Source organism: Meles meles, chromosome 20 (genome assembly GCF_922984935.1).
Source record: "Meles meles chromosome 20, mMelMel3.1 paternal haplotype, whole genome shotgun sequence".
In the NCBI taxonomy this organism is placed as follows: Eukaryota; Metazoa; Chordata; class Mammalia; order Carnivora; family Mustelidae; genus Meles; species Meles meles.
Window position 1 is genome coordinate 7589209 of NC_060085.1, and position 17896 is coordinate 7607104.

The following is a 17896-nucleotide window of genomic DNA, read 5'->3' on the forward strand; positions in this document are numbered from 1 at the left end:
TGAGCACGCACACGCACACACACAGACGCACACACGGAGCCCAGAGCCTCCAAAGCCACCTCCCGGGACCCTCGCCCTGCCCCCTCATGGGCAGGGGTCCCAGGCTGCCTCCAGCCGCTGCCGCGGGGGGGCCCTTCAGGGCCAGGGGCTGGCAGACCATGTAACCAGGGCTGCTGTCGGGAGCGCGGAGGGGAGGGGAGCCCCCAGCCCTGCTGGGCCGGCCCAGGCCCCTCCGCGGCTCCCCCTTGCACTGCCCACCTGCCCAGAATCCCCCCACGCCCCCCCACAGTGGCTGTTAACCCCAGGACTCCCCAAGCCCAGCCTCTCTGTGCGGCAGCCCCGAGCGGGGCTAAGATTCCAAGATGCCCTTGGTGGATTTCTTCTGTGAGACCTGCTCCAAGCCGTGGCTGGTGGGCTGGTGGGACCAGGTAGGGGAACTCGGAATGGAGGGTGGGCAGGAGACTCAGCCCTGGCCCTCCCACCTTGGATCCTACAGCCCCTGGTCTGGGCTGGTGTGTGCCGCTGTGCACGTGTGTGGCCTGAACATGAAACCTTGTGACTGTCTGTCTCTGTGTGTGGCCCGGGACTGGGCGGGGAGAGTGGGTGGCTGGGATGTGGGTCTCTTGCTGGGTGTGACTGTCAGCACTCGCCTGTGTGTGTGTCTGCAGTGGTGTGGGGCTGTGTGACCATATGCTTGTTTGCCTGGGTCATGATGGGGCCCTCTCTGAGATCATATGGCTGTTTGTGGTGGTGTGTGTTGGGATGCGTTTGGGAGCCCAGACCTGTGTGATTTTTCTGGGGCATGTGACCCCAAGTATCAGGGACTGCCTTATTGTGTATGCCCCTCGTTTCGTGTGGCTGTGTAGAGCTGTGTAAGATGGTAGTCTGTGACTCTGTGTGCGGTTGTGTGACTTTGTGGGTCCATCTTGTGTGTGTATGTGTATCTTTCTGTGCAACTGGGGTCTCTGGCAGCACTGTGAGGAGTAAGTGCCCCATCCTGGTGTGGGCTTCGTGAGCTCACCCTTCCTGCCAAGCATCCCTCCTGCCTCTCTGGACGGAGTCTGCTTCTGGTTTGGGGGTGCTGTGGTGGAGCTTGGGGGCGGGGAAGCAATGCCCTTTCTCCTCCATGCACAATGTCATAGCAGACGCTTGTGTGAAGTGGCATGAGGGGACCAGGAGGGACTGCCAGGCCTGGTTCTGTGTATACTCCGTTCATCCGTGCATGTGCCCACCCCTCTGAGGTTGGGGGAGAGGGGCTGTGATGGGAACCCCCCTCCCCTGGGTGACCGAACAAGGTTTCCTCAGCTCAGTATTCTCCCCTGCCCCTGTCAAACCTTCTCTTCACCCAGCACTTGCATTCTCTCCTGTGGAGGAGAGATTGTATTCTCTCCTTCCAAAACTAGGTTTGGAGCTGGGGGCCAGGACGCCTTGGGAGTGGGGTCCATATCTGGGAATACTTGGGCCAGGGGAGCTCTGGGAAGGCAGGGGTTAAGGGTCCTGAGGCCTGCCCCCCTTTCCCCCAGCTCAGCAGCTGGTTGGAGGGGGAGTTGCTAAGGAGACTCCCATCACCATGGCGACGGGATTCTCCTGACACCTCATTGGCTCACTGTTAGGCAGGAGCCCCTCCCTTCCACAGGTGCCCCTCTGGCTCCTCCTTTTGGGCTGGAGGAGGAGGAAGTCTGGGAAGGGGTGCCCCCCTTCCTCAGGAAGGGAGGGGTATGCTGAGTCCCGACTTCCCAGCCTGAGTCACCATCCAGACCCCGGAGGAAAGGAAGGGCTGACCCCCTTCCCTTCCAGCAGCTTGCTGAGGGCTCTCTTGGCTGAGTGAAGAAGTAGGAGGGGTTCATGGGATCTTCAGAAGTTTCTTGGGAGGGACTGACCTCCCCCACCCTCTGATGCCCTGTCTCCCCATCATTCCTTCCTTCTTGCCTCCTTCACCTTAGTTCAAGAGGATGTTAAACCGTGAACTCACACACCTGTCAGAGATGAGCAGGTCAGGAAACCAGGTCTCTGAGTACATCTCCACCACATTCCTGGGTGAGTGAAGGGTAGCACTTTGTGGGAACTCTGCACGCCTGGACTGGAGGGGGCTGCCCCAGACCATACGTCTAATTGGTGACATTTGCCCCAGGGACACTGACTCCTGACTCCCCAGAGATCAGGGTTACCATGCTCAAGAGTTCCCATACTCTCGATGCCCCCAAATGCAGAGGGATGTCGACTTTCTAGAACCTCCACATTAAAAAATTTCTCCAAGCAGAAAAGGCCCTCCAAAGTCAGTGGAACTGCAGTGGAACTCTCTCAAACTCAAGATCCCAAGAATCCCACAAACTCAAATAGAATTCTTTTTTTTTTTTTTAAGATTTTATTTATTTATTTGACAGAGATAGATCACAAGTAGGCAGAGAGGCAGGCAAAGAGAGAAGCAGGCACCCTGCTGAGCAGAGAGCCTGGAAGCGGGGCTCAATCCTAGGACCCTGAGATCATGACCTAAGCCTAAGGCAGCGGCTTAACCCACTGAGCCACCCAGGCGCCCCTCAAATGGAATTCTTAAACTTCAAATGCCACCAGGCTGAAAGGCCTCCCTGAATTCAGTAGCATGTCCCAATTCGGATTCCCCCGCCTCCACGAATTCAGGAGATCCCGCAAACCTAAGAGAGATGCTCACCTTCAGTAGGGGTCCCAAACTTAAGGGAGCTGGTGTCCTTCAGAGTCCAGAAGAGAACCCCCAGACTTTAAAAAACTCTCCAAGCTGAAAAGTCTTCCAAATTCAGGAGAATCGCCCAACTTAATATGACCCTCAAATTCAGTAGACTCCTGCAAACTTTCCATACCCAATACGGTGATACGGAATACCTCAAATTCGTTAGAACCCTCAAGCCCATGGGGACCTCCAATTCGTCCTAATCATTGAACCCAAGAGCCCAAGCTGAGCCTGACCCCCACAATCTCAGGATAATTTCACCCTTTCAATTTATCGCCAAAGGTTTCCAAATTCTGGAGAACTGTCCTGCACCGAGCTCAAGAGAAGTGTTCGGAGTTTCAAAGGCTCCCGCCAATGGGGGTGTGGCCGTGCCGAGTTCTGACATGCAGCCAATGGGAGCACGGCATGCAAATAAGCCCTATGAGGCCCAGTTATTCAGTGGCAGGGCCCCAGGTCACAATGGGTGGCCCGGGCTTGGCTCTCGAAGCCCTTGAAAGCTCAGGAAGAGGGCTCCTGGGGCTGGCCCTCAGTGGCTGGTGTCAAAGGGGTGGGCTGGGTGGGGGGCGGTTCATGGAGCCAGAGGCTACCCTTCCCTCTGGCTTCCCCCTGCTCTCCACTCCCACCAGCACTCTTAGTCACCACGGAGGTGTCCTCCCAGTCCGAGAAGTTTCCCTGCCTATACAGGGCAGGCAGCGACTCTCTCTAGCACCCCCACCCCGCTTCCTGACCTCCCATGCCACCCCCCTGCCAAACCTGGCCATCAGACTGGAGCCACCCCATAGCTCCTGGCCAGCCTCAGGGTCCCCACTCCAGCCCACCACGTCCCAGAAGAATTCCTACTTTCCTTCTGGTTTCCAGCCTATAAGTCACCAACAGCATGATATCCTGAAGGGGTCTGCCCTCCCAAGTGAGCCTTCCCAGGGCGCGGTGGGGAGCAGGGAGGAGAACTGAGGGCCAGATGAGGGCATCTCTGTGAGTTGCTCATGCTTGTCTGGCCTCTGTCTTCTGCAGACAAGCAGAATGAAGTGGAGATCTCATCGCCCACAATGAAGGATCGAGAAAAACAGCCAGCCCCACGGCAGAGACCCTCCCAGCAGCCCCCGCCCCCCGGGCCACAGTTCCAGCCCATGTCTCAGATCACAGGGGTGAAGAAGTTGAGACACAGCAGCAGCCTGAATGATTCCAGCATCCCCCGCTTTGGGGTAAAGACTGACCAAGAGGAGCTCCTGGCCCAAGTGAGTGGCGATTCCACAGGGGCTGGACCAGAGAGGGACAGGTGTCTGCTGGGGCCCAGCCAAGGACTGGGCATTGGGCCAGTCTGAAATGAGGATTCAGGTACACTGGGGTTATGAGACTCTCAGGAGAGAGGGAGTAAAGGAAGCAGGATAGGACGGAGCTGAGTCGGGAGGCGGCATGAGCTCGAGCGTGACCCCTCGAAGAGCTCCGGAGTGTGAACACCACCACCGAGTTGAGCCCACGTTGAGGCAAGAGCACTGAACTTTTGTACCCCTGTGTCAGTCATTGGCTGTGGGCTGCCCCCAGAGTGGACAGCGTTACCTCCTCTGTGTAGCTCCCGTAGGGGCAAGAAGAGCCATTTCCTGGAGAACAGAGCCGTGTGAGTCCCAGCAGGTGGGGGATGGCGGCACCCCGTCAGTGAAAGGGGGTCTGGCCAGAACCCCATAGCACCCACTACTGGCCAGACCTGGGTTCAGCCCCTGGCTCTTCCGTGGGGGAGCCACGGGGCTCCCACATGGGTTTGTACAATATTTATTGAGCACCTACTGTGTGCTGGCACTGTTCGGGGTTCTGGGGAGACATGGAAAACTAGCCCAAGTTCCCTTCCCCCTGGCGCTGATGAGCAGTTTAGCTCAGAAGTGAAACTGTGCTCTGGGGTCAGCCTAGCTGAGTTCACATTTCGACTTGGCCACTGGTGAGATACAAGGTCTTGGGGAAGTCTCTTCACTCCTCTGGGCTTTGGTTCTCAAACCAACCAAACGAGATCAAGCACTCCGGGTCCTGCTCGGCAGATAATGATCAGGGCACAGTCACTGTGGTTGTGTTGTTATCTATGGCCCCCTGGGGTAAGTTCCCAACTGCTGAACTAGGCCCCCCACTGGGTGAGCAATAAGGGTGCTGCCTTCAGACCCGAGCTCTGAATTGCTAGGGAAGAGTGGAGAGGGGTGAAGATCAATCCCCAAGAACTTCTGACCTAAGTGGGTAGGGGCTTGGCCCTGGGTCTTGAGGGCTCCTGACCTCTGGCCTCCCAACTCCGTCAGGAACTGGAGAACCTGAACAAATGGGGTCTGAACATCTTTTGCGTGTCGGAATACGCCGGGGGCCGCTCGCTCAGCTGCGTCATGTACACGATATTTCAGGTAGGGCGGGCCGAGTGGGGCAGGGTGCGAGGCAGGGGCGCCGCGTGGAGAGCGGAGAGCCCGCGGGACTCACTGCCCCCCCACCCCCGTTCCTACTTCAGGAGCGGGACTTGCTAAAGAAGTTTCGCATCCCGGTGGACACCATGGTGACCTACATGCTGACCCTGGAGGACCACTACCACCCCGACGTGGCCTACCACAACAGCCTGCACGCGGCTGACGTGCTGCAGTCCACACACGTGCTGCTGGCCACGCCAGCGCTGGATGTGAGCCTCCCCTCCTCCCCCCGCCGCCCTGCCGTGCACCCCCAACCCCATCTCTCTCTCTCACTGCCCACCTCCCATCTCCCGTTGGTCTCTCTGGCCCTGGGTCTCTGATCTCCGTCCCTCTGTGATCCTGTTCCTCTTTCTGATCCTTCTCTCTCTCTCCTGACCCCCTTCTTTGGTGACACCCCCATCTCTCTCTCATCCTATCTCTCAGACCCCCCCCCATCTTTCTCACCCATCTCTCTCCAACCCCCACTCTCTGCCCCTAGGCTGTGTTCACGGATCTGGAGATTCTTGCCGCCCTCTTTGCGGCTGCCATCCATGATGTGGACCACCCTGGGGTCTCCAACCAGTTCCTCATCAACACCAGTGAGCGGCCTCCCCCATGGGGGCGGGGCCTGCTGGGTAAGGGGGGGCCCCCCCGGGTTGGCTTCTGCGCTCCTCTGACCCCCCGCCTGGGCCTGGGCTGCAGATTCGGAGCTGGCGCTCATGTACAACGACGAGTCGGTGCTGGAGAACCACCACCTGGCCGTGGGCTTCAAGCTGCTGCAGGAAGACAACTGCGACATCTTCCAGAATCTCAGCAAGCGCCAGCGGCAGAGCCTGCGCAAGATGGTCATCGACATGGTGGGCGGGGCCGGGGCGGGACCGGACAGGAAAGATCGCCTCCGAGGCTTGGGGAGAGCAGCAGGGTCTGAGTCCAGGACTGGAACCCCCGGGAGCAGCGTCCCTGTGGGGGCTGGGGACCAGTTGTGCCGAGCGCAGGTGGGGTCCAGGCAGCCCCAGGCAGGGCTTCAGCGGCCCCTGTCCTACCCCCTCACCCGCAGGTGCTGGCCACGGACATGTCCAAACACATGACCCTCCTGGCTGACCTGAAGACCATGGTGGAGACCAAGAAAGTGACCAGCTCGGGTGTCCTCCTGCTGGACAACTACTCCGACCGCATCCAGGTGCCCCCTCGCCCGCCATATAAGGAGACTAGAATTTCTCTAGACTGCTCTAGACTAGACTTCTCCCCGCTTTGGGTCTGGGTGGCTCCCCTCCCTCCCCTCCAGCTCCCACGTTGCCCATCTTCCTGTCTCTTTCTTTTCTCTCTCCCTCCCATCTCTATCCCAGTCTCCGTCTCCTGCTGTCCCTCCTCCTTTCTTCTTCCCTTCCATCAACCCCTTCCTGTCCCCTCTGCCTCCCCCAACACCGCCTTCTCTCCTCTCCCACACGGGTCTCTTTCCTTTCTCTCCCTCTCTCTTCCTCTCCCCTCTCCTCCCCATTTCCCTTCCCTTTCCATATCCCCGCTGCCCCTCCTCCTCATTCTCCCCATAAAGGGGGCGGTAAGGAAGCACGAGATCCCGCGCTGGGACAGGGGCATGGCCTCTGAAGGTCCCCCGCCTCGTGCAGGTCCTTCGCAACATGGTGCACTGTGCGGACCTCAGCAACCCCACCAAACCACTGGAGCTGTACCGACAGTGGACGGACCGCATCATGGCCGAGTTCTTCCAGCAGGGCGACCGGGAACGGGAGCGGGGCATGGAGATCAGCCCCATGTGTGACAAGCACACAGCCTCGGTGGAGAAGTCTCAGGTACAGTGTTGCGGTCCCTGTGGAAGGCAGCAGGGTGGTCCTCCCCATCCCGCGCTGGCCTGGAGCCTGGAGAAGTCCAGGCACTCCTGACCTGCCCCTCCACAAAGTCAAGTTTTTCTGTTTTGTTTTGTTTTGTTTTGTTTTTGTTTTTTTCCTTTTTTATCTTGATGGGAAATCTGCAACATCTTCTCTCCTCCAGAACAACCAAACAGAGCCTCTGGACTCACCGCTTGTAGACCTGAGTCAAACAAGTTCTAACTCATTTGTAGCCATCAAATAGCTAATAATAATACTTACCCAGCTCTTAGTTACAGACCTTATGTCCGTACAGCCTCTCACTTTCCCTGTAACCGCTATCTTGTCCTTGATTTTTGGTGGATTTTTTTTTTTAAGATTTTATTTATTTATTTATTTTGACAGAGAGAGATCACAAGGAGGCGGAGAGGCAGGCAGAGGTTGGGTGGGGGGGGAGCAGGCTTCCTGCTGAGCAGAGAGGCAGATGTGGGACTCGATTCCAGGACCCTGGGATCATGACCTGAGCTGAAGGCAGAGGCTTAACCCACTGAGCCACCCAGGCACCCCTGGTGGATTTTTTTTTTTTTTTTTTTAAGATTATTATTTGTTTGAGAAAGCAGGAGTGGTAGGGTGGGGGGAGGGGCATAGGGGGAGGGAGAAGCCGCTTCCCCATGGGCAGGAAGCCAGGGAGCCGGATGCAGAGGCTTGATCCCAGGACCCTGGCATTATGACCTGGACCAAAGGCAGAGGCTTTCCCTTGGTTTGGGGTGGATTTTTAAATGAGACGCAGTAACTTATCATCGCGTGCTTATTTAACTTAACAAGAGGCACAGAAACACAATGTTGTTTGTAAAGTGTGAACGGGAGTCTCACCCTCCCCACTTTCAGTCTCCTCCCCGGTGAGACCTATTTTTTCCCGGTTCACTGTGCGTGGCCTTTCCAGACCAGAGTCACCCAGCGAAGGCACTGTTGATATTTGGGGCCAGATCATTCTGTATCACAGCGGCTACCCTGGGCTTTGGAAGATGTAGAGCGGCATCTCTGGCCTCCACTCTCCCCTTCCAGTGATAACAACCTATTTCTAGACACTTCCAAATGTCCCCCGAGCGTGCGGATCACCCCATCCTCCAACGCCTGGCAAAACCAGTTTCATACATTTTATTATGTAGTTAGGGTTACAGACAATAGTTCATGGGTTTTGCTTTTTTAAAAAAATAAGAACTTTATGAATATATATCTGTTTTTATACAGCTTGCCTTTGCTCCCAAACAGTGCTTGGAGATCTGTCCAAGTGTTTCCACCTACAGTTAGCCTGTCCTTTTTGACTGTTGTATAGTATTCTCAAAGGTATAGAGAGCTAATGGTTTCTGGGGAGACTTGGTTTTTCTCCATGGCTGACCACTGAGGTGTTGACGGGTTACAAATTCACAGCAACTCAAACAAGGTAGACCTTCAGGTTTATTCCCTCTTATGTAAAAAAAGCCTAGAGAAATAATATCACTCCCTTTGAAATGGTCAGGCGTCTAAGAGAATTCCCTTCTATCATCCGAAGCCTCGGGCCTCTGTCCCCAGAAATGCCTCTTATGATCACAGATGCTGTTGAAGCTCCAGCGATTTTGGCTACATACCAGGGAAGAAACGTTTCTGCCAGTTGAGGCAGCGCCCCTACCCTCTGTTCCCACCCCAGCTCCAGTCTTCCGTCCACCTGCGGTCACACTGCCACCATCTCTCTTTGCAAAGGAGGCTGGGAAATGTAGTTTTCAGCTGTGTGAGGGAAGCATTGCCTCCACCAAGAAAAATCAAGATTCTGTTAATAAGAAGGAGGGAAGAGGGACAGCTAGCGCCTCAGTCAGTCAGGCATCTGCCTTCAGCTCAGGTCATGATCCCAGGGTCTTGAGATCGAGTCCCATTTTGGGCTCCTTGCTCAAGCCTGCTTCTTCCTCTGCCTGCTGCTCCCTCTGCTCGTGCTCACACTCTGTCTGGCAAGTAAATAAGTAAAATATTTTTTCACAAGCTTAAAAATAATAAGAAGGAGGGAAGATACTATCAGAGTGGGTTAGCCAATCTTCCGCCATGGAGTTATTTCTAGTTTTTCTTTGTTGCCAAAAAAAATGTCATTAATATCTGAGGTTTACCACAATTTTTTCTTTAAAGATTTTATTTAGGGGCGCCTGGGTGGCTCAGTGGGTTGAGCCTCTGCCTTCGGCTCAGATCATGATCTCAGCATCCTCGGATCGGGCCCCGCATCGGGCTCTCTGCTCAGTGGTGCGCCTACTTCCCTCTCTCTCTGCCCGCCTCTCTGCCTACTTGTGATCTCTCTGTCAAATAAATGAATAAAATCTGAAAAGCAAGGTTGCGAGGTTAACAGCCATGAGCCTCTTCTGAATTTTGCTAGATCCCACAGCGTGGCAGGACAGTGTGCACCAGCGGGCCCCCAGTTTGTGCCTTTCTCCCTTCTCTCCCAGGTGGGTTTCATTGACTATATTGTACACCCGCTGTGGGAGACATGGGCTGACCTGGTCCACCCAGATGCCCAGGAGATCCTGGACACGTTGGAGGACAATCGGGACTGGTACTACAGCGCCATTCGGCAGAGCCCTTCCCCGCCACCCGACGAGGGGCCCAGAGGGCCAGGCCACCCACCCCCACCGGACAAGTTCCAGTTTGAGCTGACTCTGGAGGAGGAAGAGGAAGAGGAGGTGTCTACCACCCCAGGTGCATTTGAAGTGCCGGACTTGACCATGGCTCAGGATCCATCCCCGGCTGAGGAACCGTGGGAGGTGGATGGCCACGCCCTGCCCACGGAGGCAAAGGCAGAGGAACCCGGCGTCACACGGCAAGGCGACTCAGCACATAGTGTGGCTACGGGCGAGGACGGGGCCATGTCCCCAGACACATCCGTGGAGGCTGGGGGCCGCAGCAGCCCCCTGGCCCTATCTGCTGAGAGCCCCCCTCTGCCTTCCTTGAGGACCCCGCCCTCTCCAGAGGAAGCCCCGGGCCTCCGGGGCCTCCCCTCCGTGGCGGCCGAGGTGGGGGCCCAGAAAGAGCACCAGGCTGCCAAGAGGGCGTGCAGTGCCTGCACGGGAACATCTGGCGAGGAGCCCACCCCGCTCCCAGCTCCTGGTGGATGGGGGTCAGCTGGAGGTCCTACCTGAGCCCCGGCCCCTCCATCCTGTTGCTCTCCCCGCCTCCCTCCACCACCATCACCCCCCGGCCACCTCCTCCACTGCCTCAAAGACTCTTGGGCCTCCTGAGAAAAAAGAAAACAGAAAAGTGGGGTTTTTTCTCTTTTCTTTTTTTCCTCTTTCCCCCCACCCCCACCCACGGGGCCTCTTTTTGGAGGTGGGGGCTGGGGAACAAGGGGCGGAGGTCCCGGAAGGGATTTTATTTTTGGAATTTTAATTGTTACATTTTTAGAAAAAGAAAAAGAAAAAAAACCAGGATAAAACACAGCCACTGTAGACGCTCCTGTTCCGGACTAAACCCCTCGTGTCCCTGCCCCGCCTGCCTCTCCTCCTGTGCCTCCCCCCAGGTCCCAGGCTCAGTCTTCCGGCCTCCTAAGGCTCCCCACCTGGGCCCAAGCAGGCATCATGCCTCCCTCCCTCCCTCGGGGCTTTTCCTCTGAATTTTGGAGGGTCTCTGGGACCCAACCAGAAATAGCCATTCTGGGGGGGGGGGGCTCGGGGGGGGGCTGTCTCTGGGGTGACCCCCGCTCCAGCCCCTGTCTGGCTCACTGCCCACCCCTCACCCCCAGGAGTCTTCCACCTCATTTCGCACAAACCTGGCAATACTAACTTCGGGGACGGGGGGGGGGGGGGGGGGCTGTGTGCTTTCAGATGTAGCGGAGAGAAGGTGTTGGAGGGACATTCACACCACTAACCGGGGTCTGAGGTTCGAGGAGGGCCTGATCCCCCCTCCACTTGCCATCCCCTTGCCCTTCCACTTTGGGTTCTGTTTGAATTTTCTCCATTTGGGGGGAGAGGGCTCTGAACCGCACCCCTCCTTCCAGCTGCTTTTCCTCTTGTTTCTGCCTTAAGGATTCCCGTGGCCCCAGGAGAGGGGTTTGCAGCGGCTTCCACTCGGCTGGGGTGCGGCCAGGCCCAGAGCCCCCATCCTGGGCACCACCACCCCCCATGCCCCGCATCCTCCTGACCCCCTTCATGACCCTTTGCCCTAGGAGGAAGCAATAACAGTGTACACCCACATCCCCTTTCGGGGCAGCCCTCTCCCACCCTGGCACCAACCAAAGTCATTTCTCCTTTGCCCCCATCTGGCCACGCCTCTCCCTCAGCCCTTAGCTATTCCTGGAGCAATACGACAGACAGATGCAAGGCCATTTTTCTCCAAGCCATGGGGGACTGTTTGGAAGGAAAGACCACTCCCTTTCCCCCTCCTTAATGCCCTTCGCCCGTTCTGCAGCCAGGCAAGGCGGGGCCTCTCTCTTACTCCCGCACCCCCAATTCTGAGCACACGGTACTGTAGCCCCCCGCTGCCCGCAGCCTTCCATCTGTCTGTCCATCCCGGTGGGGAGTACCACCCACTCCCACCCCCATGATGCTGTACAGGGTTCATTTTTGTAGCGACATTAATTTCTGTCCCCCACCAGTGACGAGTGGGACTTCTTTTTGGTTTTCTTTCTTTTCTTTTCTCTCTTTTTTTTTGTACATATTGTATGGTTGGTTTGTAAATTATTCTACAGAGGCAAAAAGGGAAAATAAACTTGCCCTTCCCCCAGCTGACCCCGGTCAGGGGAAGGAGGGGTGGGGTCTCCCAGAGAGAGGGTCCTCATTCCCACTCTGTATTATACAAACTGTACCACAAACCCCGAAAGCGTGGGTTCTGCGCTGCCGCTTGATGGGAAGTTGTGTCATTGTAGGGGGCGAGGGCTGAGCAGAGCCTGCCCCTTCCCCCTTACCCAGGTGTGACTGGTGAGATGGAACCCCACCCCCAATCAGGGCTCCTCTCCCCAGGAGGGGGGGGCACAGGACCCCCCCCAGCTGCTCTTGTGTTGTCCACTTTGACGATCAATCAGTCCGTCCGTTGATCGATAATCAATCCTTGTCTCCAATTAAACCGAGGCTTTCACTGATCTTCCTGGCTTATGTGACTTCCTTTCCCACCCTGTTCTTGGCAGGTGCGCCTCTCCTTACACTGTCTGCCTGGGGTGGGGGTAAGGGAAACGGAAGCTCTGTCCATATCCCTCCCCAGGCAGATAGAACCTGAAGGGGGGGGCAGCAAGTGTGGCAGGAGGCAGCCTCCATCCCCCCCACACCCCCTGCTGGGGCCTGGGCTGGACACGTGCTCAAGGACTCCAGGTTGTAAAGCGGAAGTTCAGACCAGTCTTTGGAGGCCAACAGACCCAGGTAAACCCTACTTCTATACAGCGTATCTGACACAACTCTTGGTACTTCTGGAACCTCAAGAGTAATTCCTGGAAACCTCAAGGGAACCTGATTAATGAAGCCTCCACCATCTGGCTTCCAGGCCATGATAGAAGGCCTCCGGTCAAATTCTGCTGTGCAGACGTTAAACTTGATAAACAGGCACAAAGGTATTTTCTTACCCCTATAAATTCTATGAATTCCCAGGATCCTGACCATTTTGGTGTTGCAACCTTCCTGTGGCATTAAAAGAAAACCAAAAAACCTGAATATCTTTTTTTTTTTTTCTTTAAAGATTTCGAGTAATCTCTACACCCAATGTGGAGCTGGAACTCACGGCCCTTTGATCAAGGGTAGCATGCTTTATTGACTGAGCCAGACGGATACCCCCAAACCTGAATCATAAAGGCAGGGCTCTTTTGCTTTGAGCCTTGTAAGACTTATGGTCCATATCAGGTGATCTAAATCCTCCAAATTCACACATGACTGGCTTGGGATTGAAGCTGTTTTTCTAACTTGTTCGGTCGAGATTGAGGAGTGAGCGACTCTCAGATATTTTAACCAGTGCACCTGTTTGAATACTGTAAATTCCACTCAAGGGATCCCATTTTCCCCACCTTTATCGGGGCAATTAACAAACCCTTGATTTCACCACCGTTTCTGATATTCATTATGCTAATGAGCAAACCTTCCCAAGTGGATGAAGATAGGGATAACAGAAGTGACTGATTCGAGCTTTTGGTTTAGAATACGGGCTGCCCCTGGGGTGTAGTTAATTGAGATACACACAGACACATTCAGGGCTTAAGTGGTTCGGCGCAGTGGAATCAACAGATGCGTATATTCACACCATGTGTGCAAAATGAGGGCAGCGTCCTTGGATCTAAGGAAAGGTGACCTCTGTTCGCGTCTAGGTACCAAGGAGAGGCTGAGATCCCAGCTCCAGCTGTGTGACCCTGGGCGTGATCTCTGCTGTCTCATCTCTAAAATGAGGATAACAAAAGTCTCAGTCAGTCTAGGGCAGGGCCGACCGGTGAAACCTTCTACAATGATGGGAATGTTCTGTCCATGCTTCTCCAACGTGGGAGTAGCCACTTAGCCCCACGTGGCTGTCAAACACTTGAGATGTGAGTGCCACTAAGGAGTTGGAGTTTTCATTTCCCTCTTCATTAAGTAGCCACATGCGGCCAATGGCTACCGTCTAAGACTATACAGTTCTGGAACTTGAGAGGGTGAACGTATAGGCTTAGCGTTACTAAGGTTTGTCTGGTTCACTGCGGTTTGAAGATTGACAGTACGTAGATATCCTGGCCCAGAGAAGTAGGGGCCAGCTTGGAGCCGGGGCGGGGGGGAAGGCTGGAAAACTAGGTAGAAGTTTCCAGGGAATCTGAACTTTGTGCAAGCAGTAGAGAGGAGACACAGACGTTTTCCCGAGGGTGTTTCAAAGGGAGGCAGAGTCGGGGAAAGGGTGTCAGGCTGAGGGTCAGGAGATGACAGCACCAATCCCGGGCTGCACAGGAAGGCCGATGAGACTTCTTGCTCTGGACCTCAGGTTCCCCAAGGGTAGCATGATGTCCCAAATGCCTCCTCTGCTGGGACACTGTGACAATCTGAGAATGCGGGTCAAAGGCCAGAGGTGGGCATGTGACCATCAGCTGGCTCTTTAAAATCCTCGTGATGGGGAGTTTCATCTTTCCTCAGGCAAAGGTGACCAAGGGTAGTGGGGCACAGCCGCAAGGCCTTGTAATCCAGATAGGACAGGGAGACCTGGGGAAGGGGTGCAGTCAGTTCACGTTGAAGTTGACTTCGGCCACTTGCAAACAAGCGACATGGTCTGGGACAAAAGGCTTTGGCTCTTCCAGTCTTTCAAGGGCTGTGCCCTGCGCTAAACTCATTAGATGGGGGGGCGCCTGGGTGGCTCAGTGGGTTAGAACCTTTGTTTTCAGCTCAGGTCACGATCTCAGAGTCCTGGGATCAAGCCCCACATCTGGCTCTCTGCTCAGCAGGGAGCCTGCTTCCCCCTCTCTCTGCCTACTTGTGATCTCTGTCTGTCAAATAAATAAATTTAAAAAAAATCTGTAAACTCATTAGATGGGCTATCTTATTGGCTCTCCAGCAGTCCTTGAGATACACACCATTACAGGAAACTAAGGCCTGGATGTGATCTAACCCTGTCGAGGAAAGGCAGAGACCTCACTTCACCTACTGTCTGGCCCACAATGATAGCTGCTAGATAACTACCTGATACTTTCAGTATTATTGCTCCTTTCCCCTTTTTAGCCCTATGCCCAACATGGGGCTTGAACTCACGACCCCAAGTCAAGTGTCACATGCCACACCACCTGAGCCAGCTGTACAAATGGATAGTATGTCTCCCTTTTTCATAAAATAAAATTATAAGAGTGTAAATTAAAACCTATTTTTATTTTTAAAGTTTATTCTTAAGTAAGATCTTCGCCCAGTGTGATCTTGATCTCAAGACCCTGAGATCAAGAGTCAGATGCTTCAATGACTGAGCCAGCCAGGTGCCCCTAAAATATTATAAATAAATAAATAATAAATATTAATTATAATTAATATGTATTTATTTATTTTAAGCTACTGGCAAATAATGAAAAGATGGACCGTCCTTGGGTAAGTAAAGAACTTTCATAGCTCATTAGTGTTGGTGGAAGTTGGCACATACAGCTTTCTAAAAGTAGTCTGATTGGGGCGCCCGGGTGGCTCAGTGGGTTAAGCCTCTGCCTTTGGCTCAGGTCATGATCCCAGGGTCCTGGGATCGAGCCCCACATCAGGCTCTCTGCTCAGCGGGGAGCCTGCTTCTCCCTCTCTATCTGCCTGCCTCTCTGCCTGCTTCTGCCTACTTGTGATTTCCTCTCTGACAAATAAATAAATAAATAATCTTTAAAAAAATAATAATAAAAAAAATAAAAGTAGTCTGACAATATTTATCAAAAATATAACTGCCCAGGGTGCCCTGGTGGCTCAGTCAGTTAAGTGTCTGCCTTTGGCTCCGGTCATGATCCCAGGGTCCTAGCATAGAGCAGGGAGCCTGCTTCTCCCTCTCCCTCTACACTCCTCCTGCTTGTGTTCTCTCACTCTCTCAAATAAATAAAATCTTTAAAAAAAATTTTTTTTAAATATAACTGCATGCATTTTGACCTACCCACTGAAGTTTTTACAACATTTATCCTCAAGAAAGAGTTGGATAAAAACCTAAAGGTGAAGGCACAAAATGCCCATTCTAGTATTGGTCAGAATAGCGAGGAGCTATGAAAAATGTCCAACATTAGGGACGCGTGGGTGGCTTAGGCGGTTCAGTTGGCTGCCCTCCGCTGGGGTCATGATCCCGGAGTTCCAACCTGGAGTTCCCAACCGTGGCTCCCTGCTCAGTGGGGAGTCTACTTCTCCCTCTCCCTCTTCCCCCTCCCGCTGCTCTCACGCTCTCTCTCTCTCTTCAAATAAATTAAAAAATTAAAAAAATATATTAACAATGTCTCCAGTGGTAAGATCAGTAGTCTTTGATATTTTCTTAACTTTAGCAGTGACCGGGTATTAATTTTATAATCAAGGGGAAAGTTATTTTATAATCAGGGTAAAGAAATACCGGGTATTTGTTATCTGCGAGGCACAAAAGCCTGGTAGATAAGCACACGGACTCCGGATTCGGCTTGCCTGGATTCTAGCTCCCACGCGTCTAGTTAATGACTGGGTTCGTCCAAGCAGGTTATGTATTTGTTCTGTGCCTCAGTTTCCCTTGCTGTAAAATGGAAATAATAACTGCCCAGGTTGATATGTGCCAGACACTGTTTGTTTTACGTAAATTATTGCGCTGAATTCTCACATCAGCCTTATAAAAGGTTTTACGATAAATGGGTCACAGTCTGGGAACTTCAGGCCCCAAGCGCCTCCCAGAGCGGAGCTGGGGAATTACAGCAGGTTCAGAAATGCGCGCACGCGCACGCCGAGTGGAAGGCGTGGCGAAGACGCGGGAGACTTCCCCCTGCGCTGCCATTGGCTGTCGTGGTTGTCATTAGCCGAGAAGGCCGCCAATGAGGGGCGCGGCCGCTTCGCCTTGGGAACCCGAGGGCGGAGGGAGCTGTGGCTTTCAGGCTGCTGCAGGTGCGCGAACCTGGAGGCGGGTGAGGGGACCAGGCGTCACTCCTTGAGAGTGAGCCCCAGCGTCGTTCCCCCTCGTTAAGGCGGCCCCAGCGTCACCCTCCTTTCCTGAGAGTTCCCTGGCGTCGTTGTCCCCCCTTCCTCTGAGACATCAACCCCCCCCCGAGGGACCCCTGAGATGTTCCCTCTTCCTGAGGAGGACCCCGGCGTCCTCTCTCCTTCTGGAGCTGAACCCTAGCCTCGTCCCTTCTCCCTGAGAGGGACGCCAGCGCCATTCATGCTCCCTCGGTGGGCCCCGGCCGAGGGGACCCGGGTGTCAGTGCCCTTCCCGGAGGGGTCCCAGTGTGTGTGCGTGTGTGGAGGGGGGACCCCAGCTGACACAGGAACTCGCCGTGTCGCCCGAGAAATCGGTTAAGGAATTGCGGCTCTTTCTCCTAAAATGGGAGCCGCGCGAAAGCTCTAAAGCTGCCTTAAAATACCTTTCAAGTGCTTCCCACGGTCCCTGTCATGGTCAGCAGGGCCTTGTGGAGTGGCTGGGCAGGTGTAGGACTGTCCCCTGGAAGAGGGGTTGCTGTGGCCCATGACGTCCCAAGAGATCTGATGGTAGGGGCTAGAGGGAGGTCGAAGGGCTTCCCTGTCTGTGTCGAACTGAAATCCTAAAAGAAATCCTAAAAGGCGGAGCACAGAGGGGGCGAAATCCGCAGCCGGGGAGACCTGGCTAGTTGCGTTCCCTCCCGCAGAGTCATCCTCCCGCCACTGCGATGGCGCATTGTCTCGTCCACGTTCAAGTCCATGTGAGTTTCCTGTCGCGGCCGGTGTGTCAAACGGTGAACAAGACAGAACAGACGGCGAGTTCCCATTACAAGGCTCGTACCTGCGGGGCTTGTGACTTTGCAAGTGACGCTACTTCTCCCTCAGGGTTTCTGGCTGTTCCTTAAGGAACAGTCTGTCCCCTGCCTGGTTGGCGACAAGCGGCAGGAGGGCGGAAACGGTCTGCTCCTTAGTTGTCTCTACCCAGTGCCTGGGACAGGGCCCGTACGGATGTGTTTGTTGTGCATGCCCCCAGCGCTTCACTTGGTGAATCCTTAGTGGGGCTGAGACACGCCGGGGAGGATGAGGTGTGATGAGTAAGGGAAAGGCACGCGGTGGAGATGAAAGAGAAGCACCTGTCTAGCTGAGATTTCAATGCCAACTCCTTGGCTAAGGCAATTCATCCTTCCTGACCCCGAGGCTACGAGCAAGTGAAGGCAGAGGCGGCTGAGGTCAGCAGCGCGGTTTAAAATTTCCCACCGAAGTTGTCTGGAGCAGCGGATTGAATCCAGGCAGATCCTGGGATACGTGGTCTGAAAAATGTTCCCGAGGGCCCTGTTTAACATGCGGCCTAGGAAAATGTAGATGGCGTGTGGGTGTGGATGGGGTGCTGGGGCTCATTGGAAGGAAGAGCCCTTTAGATAGGGG

General features: G+C 54.6%; 1 protein-coding gene across 7 annotated transcripts in view; it reads left to right on the forward strand.

Annotated features, from left to right (window-relative positions):
- PDE4A (phosphodiesterase 4A) overlaps window positions 1-12028 on the forward strand; it is a 50255-nt gene extending 38227 nt beyond the window's left edge. For 6 of the 7 annotated variants that reach the window (XM_045990976.1, XM_045990975.1, XM_045990974.1 and 3 more), the window contains 9 exons: window positions 1944-2037; window positions 3716-3939; window positions 4981-5079; window positions 5181-5345; window positions 5615-5714; window positions 5818-5972; window positions 6173-6295; window positions 6741-6923; window positions 9404-12028. In XM_045990976.1, the coding sequence (XP_045846932.1) occupies window positions 1944-2037; window positions 3716-3939; window positions 4981-5079; window positions 5181-5345; window positions 5615-5714; window positions 5818-5972; window positions 6173-6295; window positions 6741-6923; window positions 9404-10093 (1833 nt within the window). In that variant the 3' untranslated portion in view covers window positions 10094-12028. Of the gene's footprint in view, window positions 1-10; window positions 429-1943; window positions 2038-3715; window positions 3940-4980; window positions 5080-5180; window positions 5346-5614; window positions 5715-5817; window positions 5973-6172; window positions 6296-6740; window positions 6924-9403 lie in introns of those variants that run through there. The other variant, XM_045990979.1, reaches the window with a different exon arrangement.
- Window positions 12029-17896: the final 5868 nt, after the last annotated feature.